We start from the raw sequence: 18,804 nt of genomic DNA, 5'->3' as shown, positions 1-18,804 counted from the left end.
CAAGGAATGAATTCACTCCTTCCCATGGGCAGGCAGGTGCTCAGCCTCCCCAGGAGAACAGGGGTCCATCATGCATAATGGTTACTTGGGAAGACAAACAGCATCACTCCAAACATCTCCCCTTCCTCCCTCCCTCTCTTTATATACTGGGCATGATGTCGTGTGGTCTGGAATATCCCTTTGGTCATCGGAGTCAGCTGTCCTGGCTGTGTCTTCTCTCAGCCTCCCATGCATCCCAGACTCCTCACTGCTGCACAGCAGTGCAAAAAGCAGAAAAGGCTTTAGCTCTGTAAGCCCTGCTCAGCAACAACAAAAACATATCTGTATTATCAAACCTGTGCTCAGCACAAATTCAAAACACAGCCCCTTACCAGCCACTGTGAACAATTCTACCCCAGCCAAAACCTGCACACAGGGACAGTTCACAGCTCTGAAGAAATCCTGAGCACTGATAGCTGCCTATGGTCCCACCAGATTTGGGAGCTGTCATTATAAAATCCATAAGACGTATTCCTAAGGATATCATTAAAGCAAAAGGAGCCTGCAGGAAACACAGTGTGGGTCCTCTCCTGATCTCTGGACCTTAACTGAGTCATTTGATTTCTTGGGGCCTTTATTTCCTCTGCTACCAAAGGAGGGAGAGAGGCACATTACTCACCCCTGTAAAGAACACCAAGCTCAGTACACTGTTACCATGATTCATTGTCAATCAGATAAGCTGCCAAAGGGTCAAGAACAACAGTGGATTAATGCCAGCACTGGAACACTGCTGGAGACTGAGCCATACAGCTTGCTGTATTTCAAGACTGATAATTATACAATATGTGATAGGCTGGTAGAAGCAATCATGTATCACCAGGAAGAGCTAAGCCACAGCAGCCAGGGACTCTGAAATACTGGAGCCTCCTGAAGAACCCCCAAGAGCCACCAGGAAGAGCAGCTGGCATTCACAGTGACATCTCAGTGCATTGCCAGTGCTTGTGGTGTCAGTTCCCTTCTGTGTCCACTTCAGAGGAATTTGAAATGCAAGTGCTCTTCTCCATCAGGTAAGAGCCACTGGTAGCACAAGGGCTGTTCCATGCACTCAGGCACTCACATAATCCTCTCCCCTAAGGACAAGCTACAAGGTTGCACAAAAATATAAAAGAGGCGTGTATCTGCCAAAAGCAAGCATGTTTTAAAATCCAGCTTCTTCAGGTCTGGAAATAACTTGCCCTGAAATGCAACCTTCTACAAACTGCTGCCTACAACATCCAGCTCATACTGTCTGCCAGGACTGCTCACAGCAAGCATGTCTGCACAAGGGCACGGTATGGAGGGAACCCATCCCCCATCCTTTTAGGATGATTTATAGCTACTAATAATGTTCCCTTCCCCCCTCACAGTAAGGTCTGGGCTTATCTCAGTGCTGCCAAGCAAAAGGTGTCTCTGTTATTAAGTGAGGAGCACAGAAAACACTGTGATGTTTTCCTGCTTTTATTTTTGTCACATCCCTGCCTGGTCCATGGGAAGCAACAGGGGCAGGCATGTGGCTGGGGGGAAAGCAGGCAGAGGCTCAGAGCAGTGGCAGCTATCAGCCAGCTTACACAAAAGGACTCCAAAAATGAGCAAAAGCTTCAGGCAAGCAGGAATCCAGTAAATTTTGCACCTGAAACTGCTTTGTTCCTGCTCTCAGATGATCTAAAGCTTTGCCCCAGCCTCTCTTACCCTTCCCTCTTGACTGAGCATGGAGCAGAGACCAGCAGGAGCCAAGGGGCCAGCAGGCAGTGCCTTGTACATCTTGCACAGGTGGGTGAGGCAGTACTGAGCAGATAGAGCTGCATTTCTGCATGGATAGGCAAGAAGGGCTGAGAGACACTGCGAGGAACAAACCTTGTACAAGTCACAGCTTGTGCAAAGGCGCAGTCTCTTGTGTCCTTCAAAAGAGCTCCCTGACTTGGTTTGGGCTTCCTCCACCGGGCTTGAGCAGATGGGAACATGGGCAGACTCACAAGGCACCGGGAACCTCCCAGTTCCAGAGACACCACGGTTGGGTGAATAAAGCTCTGCACACCTTATAACATCATGCCCAAAGGCTTCCTTTGGAAAGGAGCCATGCCCTACCTTGAGGTGATTGTTCCCAAGCAACTGGGTAATACTGCCATTCAGTCATTTTGCTGTTGAACAGACAATGCTGAGAAGGCAGAGCAGCACTGATTCATACTGTGTCCAAAAAAGGTCCCAGAGTGATGCTCTGTTTGGGTGGTGTTCTGTGTAAGAAATCTGGGCTACTATAGAAATATTCTAGATACTTACAACCAGACACATCAAACTATATCCTTCATACCAGCTCAGACGCAGGTGCCACAAATAATTCCCATAAGACACAAATAATTCCCATAATCTACAGATTTGATTGTGCACTCTTTATTCATGCAAAACTCAATGTAGTAGATCACAGTTTAGACCAGTTATAGGCTTGGACCCCTTTTTTTAAAACAGGTCCCACAGATTCAGGATTGGTTTGGATAGAAGAAAAAACTACACTACTTTCTTATACTGCAAAGTGAAGCTTTGTGCACATGTGCCCCCTTGCACACACACTCAGGGCTCCATCTTGCCAACACCACCAGGACTTTTTGCACAGCTCAGATGACCACCTGCCAGGCAGCTGGCTTGCTATTACCTGCTTGCACTGGTGGCCAAGCAGCTATGAAATATCAAGTCTTCAGAAAGTCTTTGGGCAAGTTCATTTACAATAGAAAACACTTTGATTTAGCAGTGAGAGAAACATCTGGCTGCTTATTTGGCTCCCAGGACCTCTTCATAAAACTTCTGTCTGTACCAGAGCTTGCCAAACACAACTACATTTTATATTTGATGTAATTTCCTCCATACATGCTATCTAACAAGATTTGCAGTCCCTGGACAGGAGTATATGGTGTATAGGGTGCCTTTTTTCCTCCTGCAGGCCCTTGCCTGCACGGGGCAAGAGGCAGCAGTGGGTATACTGAGGGAAGCTGCTGCGCACAGCAAATGAGAGGGAGGAAGGGTGGGAAGCATTTTTACGAAAAGCAGCATAACTCAGCTCCCTGTGAGTCAAGATAGATGGGTGGGTCTAAAATTCATTCAATTATTTCTGAGCTTCTCCCCTCATCCATTCTGGCACCCTACATGCTCACTCTGTCAGCTCTGTCAGCTCTTCACAGTTTCTCACAGACCCTGCAGCCTCCGGTATCACTCCTCACACCACACCCAAACACACTGCAAGAAGTGATGAAGAGATAAGAAATGAGAAAATTAACATCAGCCAAGAAAAAGATCTGGAGAAACTGCACCTATGTGAGTTTGAGAGGAAAACTCAGCTGGGTTGCTGCTGGAAAGGACAGACATGAAGCAACATACTTCCAAGGCCACCAGTGACAGCCAGACATCTCTGACATTCACTTTAATCCTCCCCACCCACACACACTGCTCTTTTACCATGAGTAATGTCCTCAGCACTGGAGTATTATGCTAAGCAGTTGAAGTTTCTCCCAGCAAAAGCATGCAGCTGGGTCAGCAGAGATCAGAGGCTATGAGAAAATTCAGACAAGCACATTCCCCACCCCTTCTCTTCAGGGGAGCAGGAATGATATGCCTCACAACTGGCTCCAGGAGAGCTCCCGTTCTCTGCAGTCAGGCAAGGCTGCAGCCCAAGCCTCACTGGCTGCTCTGTGCTGGCCCAGATCACATCATCACCAGGAGACAAGAAGGAGAAGGGGATCATACCTGTGCCTGGTGCAATCCCTGAGCACCAGCCCCCCCCACTGGGGTCTGGGCTTCCACAGCACAAGCTCCTCTGGCAGCCCAGCCCTCATGCCCTACCCTGACAGCCAGAGGAGCCTTGTTCACACAGAAAGGGGAAGGCATCAGACACTGCACAGAGAGGGCTGACCTCAGTAACATGGTATAAAAAGACATGGGTGAGAGGATTTGCTCAGACAGATGCTCAAATGGTGGTCAAGGGGTTACTCAGCCTCACAGCCTCTTTTGCAACACGTCCTACATTAAAACAAACAAATGAGATTTTTTACAAGGCCTCAAAAACAGCTGAGTCTTTCCTGATGGTTTATTTCATCCTCTAAACAAATCAACACATCCAGTAATCAGTAACCATCTAAGATACTGTAGTCCAGAACAACATCAATTATTTATGCAGTGTAGGGCTCCTATAATTACCCTGTTTATACCGAAAAAAATATTCTCTTGTTATTTTGATGCTGCGCCCTTCAAATCCAATTCATTTTACATAACATATACATTTCTTGATGGACAAAGTGATTTTTGAGGGTGAAAGGTACCAAGAAGCCTGCAGCCATACATAACTTGACATCTGGGAACAAAAAGAGCTTTCTTCCTCCCAAGAAGTCCAGCATTTGCTTTTGTAAAGTTCTAGGGCTTAAAGTTCTCACATAATGTTGAGGCTGGTACATTCACTCCAAATGTAGAGTTCTCTCTTTAGGCCCTTTGGGGAACTTGCCCAGAACAAGGTGGGTCAGACATCATCAAAAAGGATTATACTGGTTGCAAAGAAGAGGTACAGAGAAAAGGGAACTCCAAAGTTTGGGTGACATCAAGCTTCTGCATAACCAATGACAAATTAGTCTGAATGTGTGAACTGAGGAAAAGAGAACCCTGCCTCCTAGGAAAGACAAGACTCCTGCATGTAGCTCTGGTAGAAGGCATTTGATTAGTATCCCAAAAGGTATAAAAGTTTTTTTTTAAGGTAAAAGTGCCCCCCCCAGACTCAGGAAACTGGACTGGAAAAGATCAAACTTGTCCTTGCCCCAAAGCACTTTGCATTTACCCCAAGAAAATTTGCTGCTTTGCTCTTGCTACAATAAAGGAAGATTTCTTTTCATCCAGACCCTGGTATTGAGAAAAGTCTTTTCGTCTTCTCAGCAGCCATTTGCACCTTTGAAGCACAGGATTTCTCAGGAAACTGCCAGGATTGATGTTGATTTCAAAGTCTGTAGGGGCACAACCTCTGCTCTTCACGCCCGGTGTGCTCTGTCGGAGCAGACAGGACTCCCACCAAGCGAAGGCACAAGGCATCCTGCCGTCCTCTGAACACCAGCCCAGCCACTTCTGCAGGGCCAGGAGCTCTTGGCAGCTGACACTAATGACCAGTGCCCCACAGGCCCTTATCAGCTGTGTAGTTCTGGAGCAGCTCTGCCTGGTGTGGCACAGCAGGGCTGGTGCTGCCACAGCCCCTGCCCCACCCGCGACCAGGTAAACATCCGAGCAGGAAACATAAAGCCACCTTCACCCTCCGATAAAGCCCAGCACTTTCCCCAGCTGCCTCCCTCTGCCCAGACAGCCTCAGAACAGAGCCCCAGCACAATGGTGAGATCTGCAGTCAGGGGCACGAGAGCTGGGCCACGTGGCAGAGGAACTGCAGTCATAGCTGTGCACAGTGGGGACCAGCCGAGGCTGTCCAGGCTGAGGAGGAAAGCCAGCCCTACCCTAAATCCTATCATATCCACCACACCCCAGGTTTCCTTGGGCAGAGGAAAGGCCAAAAGGTTCCACTCTGGGAGCACAGGGCTGCCCAGAAAGCCCCAGCTCTCCTCAGGTCTCAGAAAAATAACCTGCAGCCAGAGTCTCTTGCCACCTGGGGAAGAGGCTGGAGCCCAGCTCCCAGGGCAGTCACTTGTGCCACTCAGCTAAGCCCTGGCATGAACCAGAGGGAGGACAGTCTCCCTCTCCAAGGGATGCCCATGAGCCCTACCAGCAGGCTCTCCCTCTCCACTGGCTCTGGGATGCCTTTGCTCAGCTGCTTCCTACAAGGGTTACTGGCTGACAAGGTAAGGATATCAGCTGGTGCCAAAGCTAAACCTGGTATCTTTTCACACCACAGGATTCAGTCCCATGATTTATTTCAGACCATCAAGTTCAGTTTTACCACTAAATCAAGCATTAAGTTTATAAAACTTATATAAGTTTATAAGTTTATAAGTTTATTAAGTTCAGAGGGCCATGCTTGAAAAGAAAACCAAAACACTCAAATACCCAATTATGATCCAATTCTGTATTTTATATAAATTCTGAGTTTTTAAAATACCACAAATAGATAAAATATCAGCCTAAGTAAGGATGAATTCATTTTACAGTGGTCAAAATCAGCAACAAACATGTTGGGATTTCATCTTCTTAACATATTTACATAACTGGGCTGTCTTGAAACCATTTTTTCATTGGAAAACTGGTTTTATAAGAAAATGCCCAGTTTTACAGACTCCAAGAGACACCCATCCTTAATGGAACTGGGAGGCTTTTGACATGACAAAACAGCAAACATCTGTTCTGCCCATATTTTAGGTCAGATGCTCAAGATTGCTACCACAAACCACAAAAATCATCTCAATAACAAGGTTTATCAGACAGTTACATGTATTCAGCTGGAAATAAAAAGCCTCAATGTTTATCAAAATCAAATGCAACCAAACAGGCAACAGCTCATGTTACCTGAGGAATGGAGGGGATGGGGTCTGTCAGTTGCACTGCTTTTCAGACCACTCCATTTATCAGCAGCTGCTCATACAACGTGCTGTTTGCTTCCTCCATCAGCTCCCAGCTTCAATGGGATTTCACTGAGAACCACCCTGTGCATAGGTCAGCTCTACAGAAACTATTACCCTGTATGTATAGTGTCCATTCATGTCTCAGAAAGAACTTTTTTCAAATTCTACCCCACTGACTCACTGCAGAATATCACACAAACAGCAGTAAAGACAAGAGCCTTTCCTACTCCTGTAGGCAACCCAGCTGGCTTTGGCCTGGAGTTCATTACACTGACCAACACAAGTTTGGGGTTTTTTCTGAACAAAGACTGCAATAAACTGTCCACCAGAACCCTACAGTTTTAAAAAGAAATGTAAGCCAGAAACACCTGTGAAGCATCCATCTTAAAGAGACGGGAAACTCCACAAAAAAGTCTCATGAGCAGCACTTGTGAAATCTCCATACTCAGCTCTCTCCAGGAAGACCATCCAACACAAGCAAGAAACCAGAAGTATTCTCACAAAAAGATGCTCGTGATGTATTTGAGGCTGAAGCAGTCTTGAACACATATTTCAAGTGGAAAGTGAGGCAAGGCAGTGATAGAAGACAAGGTAGGAGCAGTTGTGGAAATGCCACAATCTTTCATCTGCTGCTCCGCTAAGGCACAACCAGACAGCTGAGGCACAATGGTGATGAGGGCCATAAATACCAAGATAAACTCTAAAGCTTTACAGCACAAGGATGACGGTGCCAGAAGCCAAACATGAGCACCTGGCAGCCTGACAGGCTGAATTTAGGCACCTGGTTCAAAGAGAGCTGCAAGACACCCAGTTCAGGCCTATGTCTGGATGGATGTCTCTCCTGGCATCCCACCATGCCAGCACATGGAACAGCACGGTGATCCCACCAGTGCATCACTGGAACAGGCTCCACTGGCTACGTGGGACAGCACTGACCCCACGGACAGCACACCCAAACTGCAGGGCTCAGTGTCAGGGTGCTGCTGCTCCCCCATGCCCAGGGCAGGCAGCCCAGCCCTGGGCACCCCTGCTCAGTGCTCCTCACGAGCACAGCTGTGCACCCACCCACCTCCAGCACAAAGCAAGCATAAGTGCTGAGCAGGGAGAGCTGCAACCTCTCAGGCTCCCAGGGTAATCTGTTATCACAGGTTACAGCCTCCCCACCCTCACTGGCCCCAGGTAGCCCCTGTATCTCATAACACAATAGGACCAAGGCCCTCACAACCTCTGGCAGATGTCAGTCCTACGGCCACAGCTCACCCCATCCTGTGAGAGAAGAAGGGTGCTGTGCCAGAAATGTCTCTGGTGAAAACACAGGTAGCAAATAAAATAAGCGAGAATATGTAAAGTTATCACACAAGGAGGAACAGACTTTTTAAAACAGGTCAAAACTGGATCAGATCTTTTTTTACATGGTAAGGAGAAGACTTGCCAAGAATTTCACTCCTGAGCCCAGGAGAGAAATCCAGGAGCCTTACGAGCAAACCACAGGAAAGATTAATGACTTGAAGTCTTGGAGGGGAAATTAAAAGCGTCAGAGGGGTCACAAGAGAAAGCCCCGATAAGAGCTGCTAATTGTCAGCATTTACGTCACCACCATTGGAGGGGCAATTTTATTACATTTTAGTCTCTAGGGTCAGAATTTCTCATGAGGTGGTTATTTTTGCTGCTTTGCTGATCTATGTCCCTTGGTATGTGCCTATAAGCACTGACAAAGGCGACCAAGAAAAGCTAAGAGCAGGTAGGGGTTTAGACACCCTTCTGCCTGAGAGTCTTTTGCTGGAAGGAAATGGCAATAATTACCATAACAATGAAGTAAATATCACTTCCCTTACAGTAAAGCTGCTTTCATGTCCCAAAAAGCTTTAGAAAAATGAAGCATTATTAGTGTAATCGAAGGAGATTACACAGAAAACTGGTTACTCACCCCCCACCCCCCGCGGGTTTAACAGCACTTGCGAGCTCTGCCCTTCCTGCAGCTGGCAGCTTCCCCGTGGCACCTGGGCTCCTTCAGGCAGTGGGACCCCATGGCAGGAGGCATTTACAGAAATTCACAAGTCTGACCATCCTGGTCTTCTTTAAGAGCAGTTCACGTAAATTCAAGTTCTGGCATATTCCACTTCCCGCAGCCCTTCCTCACCTGGGGCATGCGGGCACTTCAAAATTGTGCAATGGTGGCAAATGCCAGAGCCCAAGGCTAACAGCAGCTCGCTGGATGCCTCTGTTTTGCCGAGGGATTGCTGGAACGAGGAGCAATCCCTTCGCTCCTATTCCCATAGGGGGGCAGCCAGCCCCGACAAGGTCTCTGTGCAGTGCACCCCACGCAGAGCCGAGCAGCAGTTCGGGGTTCGGGGCCCACTCGAGCCCGTGGCTCTGGCGGCCCGCAGGGCGCGGCGGGCAGGGCCCAGTCCCGGCCGAGCACCTGTGGGGCAGGTGGGGACAGGGCAGCGAGGCAGGGAGCGCCGGCGCCTCACAGCCAAACGCTGGGGCAGGGGACGGAAAAGCCACGTACAACGCTAAAATTGTTTCTATGCAAAGTTTTTGCCATTTCCTAACTAATCTCGCTTTAAGCGGGGGGCAAGAAGGACTTCGAACAGAGACGGGCAGAGGCACTAAATACACCTTAACATGGCTACTGTAAACAAAGGCTCTTAACTATACATGGCAAGCAAAGGCAGGCGAGCATTCAGCCCACCTCGGTGAGCCGGGCTCCCACAGGGTGGGCTGCCAAACCCGAACCAGGGTCCCTATGGACAGGCTGAGGAGGGAGGTTCGGTGGGAAGCAAAGACCCCGGTCTGCTACAGGTGAAGGGGCTGAGTGCGCGACCACTGATTTCTCCGTAAACATAAAAAACCCAAACAAACTAAAAAACAGACGGGAGAAAAAGACAACCCCACCTCCCGCCCCGGCTTTGCCGTTCTGCCACCTGCCAGCCCGAGCCGACCCCGGCCGCCCCCAGCACCGCCCGCCGCAGGCCACCCTACCCGGGAGATGGCGAGGGGCTGCTCGAAGTCGCGGCCGCCCACCAGGCGGAAGCCCCAGGGCCCGGGGCCCGAGAGCACGATGCGGTGCGTCCCCATGTGCGCGCTGCACCTCGCGGGTGGCTCCGACAGCCCCGCCGCCCGCACCGGCCGGGCCCGGCCCGCCCCCGGGGGCCCGCCCCGCCCCGGGGCAGCAGCGGCCGCTCCCCCGCCCGCCCGGCCGGGAGCCGCTCCGCCGCGCTCCGGGGTCAGGCCCTCCGGGGCAGGGCGGCTGCCGGGGTCGGGAATCCCGGCGCCCCTCACCCGCTCCCTGCTGGCAGGCAGGACAAGCCTCCGGCAGGCAGCCGCGCGCAGGAGTGCCCCGGTGCGGCATCTCCCCGACAAACACTCTCCAGCCTGGAGCAACATTAACGCTGAAACCTAATGGGGGCTATGGAAATAAGCGGCCCTGCCTGCAGTTTCCCCGCCGGGATCGGATGAGTGACGGTGGAGCCTCTCTGCTAATTTGTCCCAGCGATGTCTAACTGATTTAGACAGCGTTTTGTTTATCTCTAGCCCCTTAAGCACGGTACCACCAATAAAAGGAATTATTCTATACAGGTTTTTTCAGCCAACCTTCTTATCTGTGATTCAGGAAAAATAGTTGTTTCAGTTGCATATTAAGCCCTCAGTAATCTGATGGTGGACAAGTGGGAAAGGTTGGTCACAGCAACGGCATTGGCATTTACAACTGGAGTGCCAGCATTGCTGCTCATTTAGTTAATGAATACAGCTCACCCATAAGCACAACATCAGCAAGCTGTAGCTGAAGCTGGGATTCAGCCGCAGCTGGGGAGCAAGGAGCAGGCAGCAAGTAGGAATGGTGCAGGTCACACAGGTACTGGTCCTACAAGACATGGCCACACGTGATCCCATTGCAAGGCACACTCTTGCTTCTGCAATCCCCTTTTGTGGTTGTGCCCTTTTTCCTGCATTAGCCTGTCTTTTCACAGGTTATTTCTTTCCAGGGTCCATGTGTCCAGACTAATAATTTTATCCCTAGCAGAGAGAAGTAGTTCTCCCTCTACATCATTGGTGTGGCACTCATGACAGTGAAGAAAGTGACTGCTTTGCCACAGCAGTGTGCAGGATCTCCAGAGGGCTGTTGCACACTGCTGGATCACTTTTCCCCTCTCTGCTTGCCCAGCTTCTGAAGTCACTAGCACCTCTAGCTTCCTTACCTTACATTAGGTTAGAGAGTGAGTAAATACCAATGTTCAGCAGACACAGATGAGTTTCTCCCCTCCCTGTCCAGGCTGCTGTAAAGCAAAGGTGAGCAGTTCTTGTCAGCAGAAGAGCCATGGTCAGGCTACCCTTTGGCTTTTCTATATGAAGTGACCTGTGAAACAAGAAAGGGCTTGTGTCTGTGTGCTTTCTAAAAACATGTAAAGCCTGAGGCTTTTGCTGTCGTGGTAGTTTGGTTTTAGGATCGACTTGTTTACAGTTTGACTTCCTAAAATCATTGTGAGTGCAGCCATGACGTTGATCTGTCTGCCTGGCCATCCAGTCGCATCATCACAGAGTTTGAATCTGTTGTGCAATTTTGGCTTAGTCTAAGATGGAGGTCTCCAAAAAGTTAAAACTCCTTGTGAAATACCAGTCTTTAGGGTGAGCACAGTCCTGCACAGGCACCATGCAGGAGCCAAACGTGTGGAGCTGCAGGATGTATTTTTTGGGTATTTGTGCGTTACCGGCCTCCAGTGAGCCCACCCAGGCAGCTCAGCTGTTGCCTTCCCTCACTCTGCTCCTTCAGGGACTGTTCCCTTACACAAGGCATGCCCAAAAAGTCCCAGCTAGGTGTATTGCTGCAGGGCTGGGAGACAGGACACCATCACCACAGACCTACAAACCCCCATCAGTTAATGCTGTAGCTGTACCTGCCCTGTCAGGGTGCAGCTACTGGACAGCAGAGTCTTTAAGCTTTTGACTGAAGTCAGGGTTAAAAATGCACATGTAAGCCCAACACCAGCTGACATCCCTTCCCCCACAGGCTGGCATTTTGAGTTTCTTGCCTGACTTAACCTGGGTGGTCTCTTCATTTGAGGTCACAAAGACCCTTTGTAAACCAGTGGACAGAGGTGTACTCCTGACCTCCCAGGTCTGCGTGCACACCACAGCAACTGTACCCTGACACCATGTTACGGGTGAGATCTGTGTGTAAACCAGCTTCTCCTCTGCCTTTACACCTTGGTTTCTTTAAGCAAAAGTCACAGCCAGCCAAGAGCACAGGAAGGACTGTTGAGCTCAAGCCTAATCACAAGCAGGATCCTCAGGTGCAGGACAGTGGAGAAGCCCATGGCAGACACCTACACATCAGTATGGATACAGAGCCACAGCGGGGCACTAGTACAAAAGTGCACTGCTACAGGAACAACCAGAGTAGATTTTATTTAATAATTTGTACAAGGAACACAATAGTAATTCAATAATTCCATTTATTAATTGCCAAATAGTAATCCACTGCAATAAGAAACAAAAAATTAACACAAAAAGAAGTTGCCGTTTGTGTGGATATGTGTGGTGTGTGTGTGTATGTGTGTGTTTGTGTTTAACTTAAATGGCAAGAGCAAGAACAGAAAATTAACTTTTAAATGAGTATGTTATATACAATCAATATCAACATGTTACTTTGCTGGATAGATTTATTTGGTGTTATCCAATCTTACCAACAGGCCTAAACATTGTTGCAAATAACTGGAGGGCAAACCCAAAGCAGAACAATTAACCCATAAATAAGATGCAGGATTCAAGATACCTCCTGCAGAAAATAAACACTGGTGCTTTGTGTCATATCTGAAACCCTTTCATAATGAATATTTTGTGCTAAAACTCTTTATGTGAACATACATGGAATTCCATCACTTAAATTAAAGTGGAAAAAAATCCCAACCTTTCACAACTGCCTTTTTTCCTCCTCCCTTCACTCAATGTGTTTAAATTATTTCTCTATACAAGGTAAGTACATTGTCTGTACAAAGTTAAATATACATATTTACAGTCAAACTTCTGAGACACAGAGTCTTCTCTTCCGCTGACTGAGACGGAAGACAAGCCTACTTGATTTCAAACCCAGGAGCATGGCTAGTTTATCAAAACATTGCAAGTCGTGCTAACAGTTAGTTGTAGTTTACTCTTAATAAATCTGTATAAAAGCATCAGCATAAAAATAGGCATTTTATATTATTAAATACGGCTTATGACAAAATAGCAATCTACCCTTTGCTATTTGTACGGCAATTGTAGGAAGCAGAGTCTGATAGAACTGGTTTTGTTTATGCTTTTTCTTAATAACAAAAAGTCTATCAAAAGAGTATTCATAGTGGATTTACAGGCAAACATACAGCCAAGCCATGGGGTTTTTTGGTTTGTTTTTTTTTTTTTTTTCCCTCAAGGAAATACAAATCTATGGGAACTGGTAATAACTGCTGGGAACAGCTTTCCAAATTGATTAGCCTTTTTTGTATGACTAAGAGGCAGCCAAAATGCATGTATTTATTTGACCTACCATGAACACTGTAATCAAAATGAAAAAAAAAGGCACCCTCAGTGATACATTGCTCAGATTTATCAGAGCCTCTAAGATTTAATGCTGAGAAAGAAGTCCCAGCATTTCATCCCAAAGCATATATTAGAAAAGGTGTGTGATCCTTTAGGGCCAGTGACAGGGCAAGAGGAGCAGTGAAAGTGAACAGCCGTAGGACTCATAAACAGGATTTGCCCTCACGGATGTTCTGTTTATTGGTTCTATTCTTTGTGCAGATAAATGTCAAAGCTAGGCTGATTTCTCTTTAAAAAAACAGGACTCAGTTAATTTTGCACACAATACATTCACACACACACACCCTGCACAAAAGAAAAAACCCTGCAGAGATCAGGAACAGGTTATTGAAGGGTCTGGGATTTCTGCGCATTTGCATTATGCTTTGTCTGACCTCTCTGCATTAAACCACCAGTCCCAAACTCCTCTTCCACACAGAGCTGTGCAATTCAATTGTATCAGCTGTCCTCTGCCTCTGCTGGGTCTTAAGATGCATAACATGAAGGAAAACTTTTCTATGGAAATGGAAGGCAGAGAAAAGTGAGTCTTCAGCAGTCTGCCTTTCTTCAAGGCAGAAACTGGGCAGCAAGCCTGTTTCTTGAACTCCTGTTCCTGAACTTCTGTGCCAACCAACGTGAGCAGGGCTGAGTACTGCCCCAAAGCACTACCCTATCTCAACACACAAACAAAACCTATACCATGTGCTTCCCTGAAGCCTTCTCAGAGGTAAGTACTCCGTACAAATTAAGATTATCATCAAAACTCTTACTGGGGAAGGGAGAGGAATACACAAAGGCAGCACTGTAAACTAGAAACTGTCTCTTCTTCAGCAAACAAATCACACCCTGACTCCATGGAAGCAGGGCTACACATTCAACTCAATAGTGTACCACATAACCACATCCTCCTAACACTTCTCATCTCTTGTCTATTACATTCATAAATTGTCTGTTTCTTCACTGTTTAAAAACACCATCTGGAAAGGAATCCCACCATCCTTGTTATGGTGGGATCACTGTTATTTTACAGGTACAGAAGCTTCACGTAGTTGCCTGGGAAGGTGCCAAATTGCCTTGTTCTCCTGGATGTACCTGTTGCAAAATAAAACACAAGGAAGACACAATAAGATGGAGACAAGCAAGAAAGCCTCCAGGGTTTAAAAAGGTACAGGTGGCAACCTCTTCTGCTTGCAGGCATTGATTCCTAATACTAAATAGGAGCCCTAGACAAAGAGTCTTTTGGTACAAACCAAATCACAACTAGTTCTGCTACTAATAATCTTTGGTCATGCCCTTTAATAATTAATAAGGTGCTGGTGAAAGTTCGTGGGCCTATAGGTTAGAAGTCAAACACCTCTCAGTGTAAATGAGATAATCTCCCTTAAGAAGAGATGGCAAGCCTAGATTGAAAATGTTGAGATAGAGAACACTGTCCAGACTTGCACTCCTTGAAGGTAAAGGATTTTGCTAAACATGCACTTGAGGCTGGATTTTCAGGGACTGCAACTCCTATCCAGGTGCTGTCTTCACCAGCTACTTGCCACTTTCTATAACTAGTCATGGCTCCCTCAGCTTTGGAAATGCTACAGAAATCCAGTTTTTCTTGGTTCCCTCTTTTGCTCTGTCACCTGTGTAAACAAGAAGGATCAGGACAAAGAGAGGAATGGAGACACTAAGACAAGAAAGTACTAGAGACCTAGCAAGGAAAACAAAGCTCCACCACTTTGCAGCCTAATTTTAATATTCTTGGTGGGAAAAGATGGGAAATTGTGGAAAAACTGAAGTCAATTTTTTTCACCATTTTGACCCCACAAATGAAAGCAACTTCCAGACACTCTGCAAAACTGCCCATCCCAAAAAGCTCTGCTCACAGGCAAGTGTCACACTCACCCACAAACCAGCCATCATCACATTTCTCCATGACATCGACAATGTCACCGTCCCTCAGTTCCAGCTCATCATCATTCTGAGGAGTGTAGCTGTAGAGGGCTTGGTAGCTAACTCTAAAAGCCAGAAAGATAGTACATGTTAGCCATTGGATTTCTTTGACATCCCTTCAGGAGACGTTCCCCTTCCCCTAATTCCTATTACATATTGCTGAATGCAGCCTGGACCTGTGTTTGCCTTTTGAGAGGCAGAAGCCAACTGCATTGAACTCGCTGTTGTCAAAAGGTCGTGGTAGTAAAAAGTGTCATACCTACACTGTGTGGAATATGTGGAGAGCTTCTGCTTCCTTTCTGCCATGTAGTTGTCTGCACAGACAAACAAGCAGAGTCTTCCTAACATGTAGCACCTAGACAGTGTTTAGTTGCAGACACCCTATTCAGTGCAAGCCAAAACCTGGATACTCTCATTCCTGGGCTAAATGAGACAGGTGTTTCCTTGCCCTCTGCATAGGCAGAGAGAGCCATAATTGACCAAATGGTAGAGCAAAGGACTTTAGAAAAAGATATTGCTTACTCTACTGCACTCTACTATCTATATGGATAAATCATGGCTGAGGAGGTACGGTGGAATAAAAAACTCAAGGCTGAATCCTGCCCTGAGATGTCATTTGTACCACAGGCACTCTGTATTCACTAGAAAGGATCCTTATGGAGTAGAAACAATCTTTGGGCAAATTTGGGGAGGCTTGGGTCTCCTGCCTATGGAGCATGAAAATAGAGCTGATGTGAGATGTTTCCACTCTGCATAAAGCCAAGGTTCCTTTCACAAGCCAACTGCTGTGACCATCAGTCCCTAGCACACAGTGCAGGCTGCTATTGTCAAAACCATCAGTGTAAGGCCCCACCAAGCTTAGTGGCAACTCCACTGAACAGCTTGGAAAATCTCAGCCCTGGCCTCTCAGCTACTGATTCACCAGTGGAACTGGTCAGCAGTGCACCGAGTGGCATCAGTGCTGGGACTCTCACTGTACTGTGAGAAGCTAAGAACAGAGTGGAACACATTGATCCACATCATATGATCAGGTCCAGCCAGTGGATATGAACTTGTTGCCAGCTTCAAGATACAAAGACACCGAGACAGCCTCTGTAATGGAGACCCCATCCAGGATCATGAGGTCATTGTTTCAGGCACTATACAGACAGAAACAGGTTTCAGGTGCTATACAGCTGAAACTCATTATGATGATATGTGGCTACTTTTGTTCTTTAATGCAAAGCTGACATTTTCACGTAATTCTAAATTACCTTCTGAAACACTGAGAGCTCTCATACCCCCCAGTCAGAAATATGGGCCCTGGAAGAGCTGGGAACCAAAAGAACTTACATGTCTCGTGGTGTTTGACTTCGCTCAGGGCTGGCTCCTTGCTGCTGTGCTTGAGGTTGCTGAGAAATGATGAGAGATGATTTATGGTCATTAGAGGTCACCTTGTGGCGGGAGTCAAGAGGCTGAGAAATAGTACTGCAGTAATGAACAGACTTTTCTGCAATGTTTATGATTTCATTGCAAACAGCGTCCTGTGTGGTAGGCAGCATTGACATCCAAGAACACCCAAAGGACAGTCAACAGGGGGGAGGGAGGGGAAAATATAGATAAGAAGAGATGGGACATTCCAGTTGCAGCATATAAGTCCAGTAAAAAAACCAAAAACAAAAGAAGAGTTGTAGATCCAGGTAAATATCCAGGTAGTGGAGTGCAGAAGGGATCCAGATGTAAGCATGGAAAAACAGGCAAGATACAGAAGAATTTGGCATTTAGTTTGAAGATTTGTAACAAATACATTTACACATATTTTTAAAAGAAGCAGCATAAGAGGTTGCAATTAGTTATGCAGTGGCACCATTCCAAATGCTATGAAGTCAGTTCAAGAATGCAAGGTGAGGTTGGGCTGCTCCATTCATGCATTTGGCTTCATTTAACTTATACCCAGGGTGTGGCAGCACAATTAGCCCAACATCTCATTGGCTGTGACAGTTTTTTCTAATTGTTAAATTCCCTTTCTTCTGTTGCAAACAAGCAATATAGGCAAAGAGATAAATATGTATCTACTTTGCAACTAAAAATAGTGCTGGCATTTTATCTCTTACTGAGGTGTTGCTGTCTGGGTGAAGAGTGTCTAGGACTACACATCTGAGTTAAACAGGGGCCTTACCACATAGCTCTTTTCAGACTCTGTGAGATCTGGTCCAGCTCTCAATGAATGGTGGGAAGGCTGTGTGATCATCAAGCAAATGACAAGGAAGACATTTTAGCAGATGTTATATTGGTCAGAATTAAAAAAAATGTAAATGGAGTGCAGACAACAAAAGGAAATGAACAACTCCTCCCCTCCCCACCCCAGCACCATACTTTTTGGACAGCAAGACCCTTCATTTACACAAGAGACATTGAGGCTACAGTAACACAACAGTAGCACACAATGCTGCAAGGCAAAGCAAAACAGAAGGTAGGGCAGGGAATCAGAGTGCAAGGTGATGGACACTGCTACGGCCAGAAATGGTACAATAGTATCATACTGCATTCCTGTAGGGGAAAAATAATGCAGACAGGAACACATACTTGGGAGCAACAAAATTGAAAGGCCAAAGCATGCTGGAAGGCATCTGTTGCTGTTTTCAGAAAAGTCCTCAATTACTTTGACACAGAAAAGCAACTTGCTTTCTTTTTTTAAAAAAAACAACAGCTCAGGTCCTCAGAAGGCACAATGCCGTGTAGCCCAAACAAAATCACTCTGCCCTGTACCAAGCAAGGCTCTGAAATGTTTTCTTAATTCCCGCAACAAGGCAGAGCATCAGGTCAGAGGAGACCTTGACTGAAAAACCCAGCTTTAAACACCACCACCAGTGAAGCTGCTGGACTCTGCCCTGCCTCACTCCGCAGTCACAACTCTACACAGGGACCATGTGTCCCTGGATACATAAAGGGAAATCAGGGTTTGAGGCTGGAGGTTTTATGGAAAAGATCACTGAAAAAGCCATACAGATATCCACAGCCTGGTTTTGCACATTTTTGCATATTCAAACACACACTGAAAGCAAGGTGCATGCTGTGAGCAAATGTAATGTCTGAGCTGGTGTACTGCCTGCAGGGCTGCTTGGACAAGTGCATTGAGATACAGAGCATGGCCATGCTCTGTGATCATTCAACACAGTTTTCAAACTAAATTTCACAGGCCTCAATTTTAAGCTTTCTGTCCTCCTCTTTATGCACCCCAGCAGTGCCCTCCAGTAAAAAGCTTGCTTTTTCATGGCACAAGAGAGAGCAGAAGCAGACAGTAGAGAGGGCTGTGACACCTTCAGCACAAGCATGCTCAAAGACTTTGGAGAAGTGCAGGGTGATGAGCTCATGCCTCTCAAAGCTCCACTGAACCACATCTTGGACCTCTGGAGCTGTGCCCATCACTGTATTAAAGCAAACCATCTCTTTTCTTGAGGACTGTGACCCATTCTAAGCCAACCCAGCCCCACAGCAATTCCTTTGTAGTCAGCTCTACTCTCTGGTACTGGAATCTGGGATCACTGCCCTATGAAACAATGCTCTGTTACCATGTATATTTCTAGAGAAAGAAATTTAAATGTAAGTTCCATGTACTAATTGCAGTGGAATTTGCATTCAAAGCATTTACTGTGGAGCCTGAAATCCTCACAGGATTTCTGGAAGTCCCTCCTGCCTGTCATCAACCCTGAAAGGCAAATGAAAAAATAACAAATTTGAAGTTAATATTGTGCAGAACAACTGGATATTGTGCATCAAATCT

The 18,804-nt window shown here is 46.8% G+C and overlaps 2 protein-coding genes across 17 annotated transcripts in view; both read right to left on the bottom strand.

Moving 5' to 3' along the window:
* PDLIM1 (PDZ and LIM domain 1) overlaps positions 1-9,685 on the bottom strand; it is a 42,819-nt gene extending 33,134 nt beyond the window's left edge. For both annotated transcript variants that reach the window (XM_041474426.1, XM_041474416.1), the window contains exon 1: positions 9,531-9,685. In XM_041474426.1, the coding sequence (XP_041330360.1) occupies positions 9,531-9,626 (96 nt within the window). In that variant the 5' untranslated portion in view covers positions 9,627-9,685. The remainder of the gene's footprint in view (positions 1-9,530) is intronic.
* A 2,244-nt stretch (positions 9,686-11,929) lies between these two features.
* SORBS1 (sorbin and SH3 domain containing 1) overlaps positions 11,930-18,804 on the bottom strand; it is a 73,779-nt gene continuing 66,904 nt past the window's right edge. For 8 of the 15 annotated variants that reach the window (XM_041474058.1, XM_041474065.1, XM_041474075.1 and 5 more), the window contains 3 exons: positions 16,374-16,432; positions 14,994-15,106; positions 11,930-14,195 (listed from right to left, as the gene is read on the bottom strand). In XM_041474058.1, coding sequence (XP_041329992.1) covers positions 14,128-14,195; positions 14,994-15,106; positions 16,374-16,432 — 240 coding nt within the window. In that variant the 3' untranslated portion in view covers positions 11,930-14,127. Of the gene's footprint in view, positions 14,196-14,993; positions 15,107-16,373; positions 16,565-17,199; positions 17,260-18,804 lie in introns of all 15 variants that reach the window. The other 7 variants (XM_041474029.1, XM_041474039.1, XM_041474083.1 and 4 more) reach the window with 2 other exon arrangements.

This window comes from Pyrgilauda ruficollis, unplaced genomic scaffold, assembly GCF_017590135.1.
Source record: "Pyrgilauda ruficollis isolate IOZ18807 unplaced genomic scaffold, ASM1759013v1 scaffold11, whole genome shotgun sequence".
Classification (NCBI taxonomy): domain Eukaryota; kingdom Metazoa; phylum Chordata; class Aves; order Passeriformes; family Passeridae; genus Pyrgilauda; species Pyrgilauda ruficollis.
This window is presented reverse-complemented; position numbering and strand designations above follow the sequence as displayed.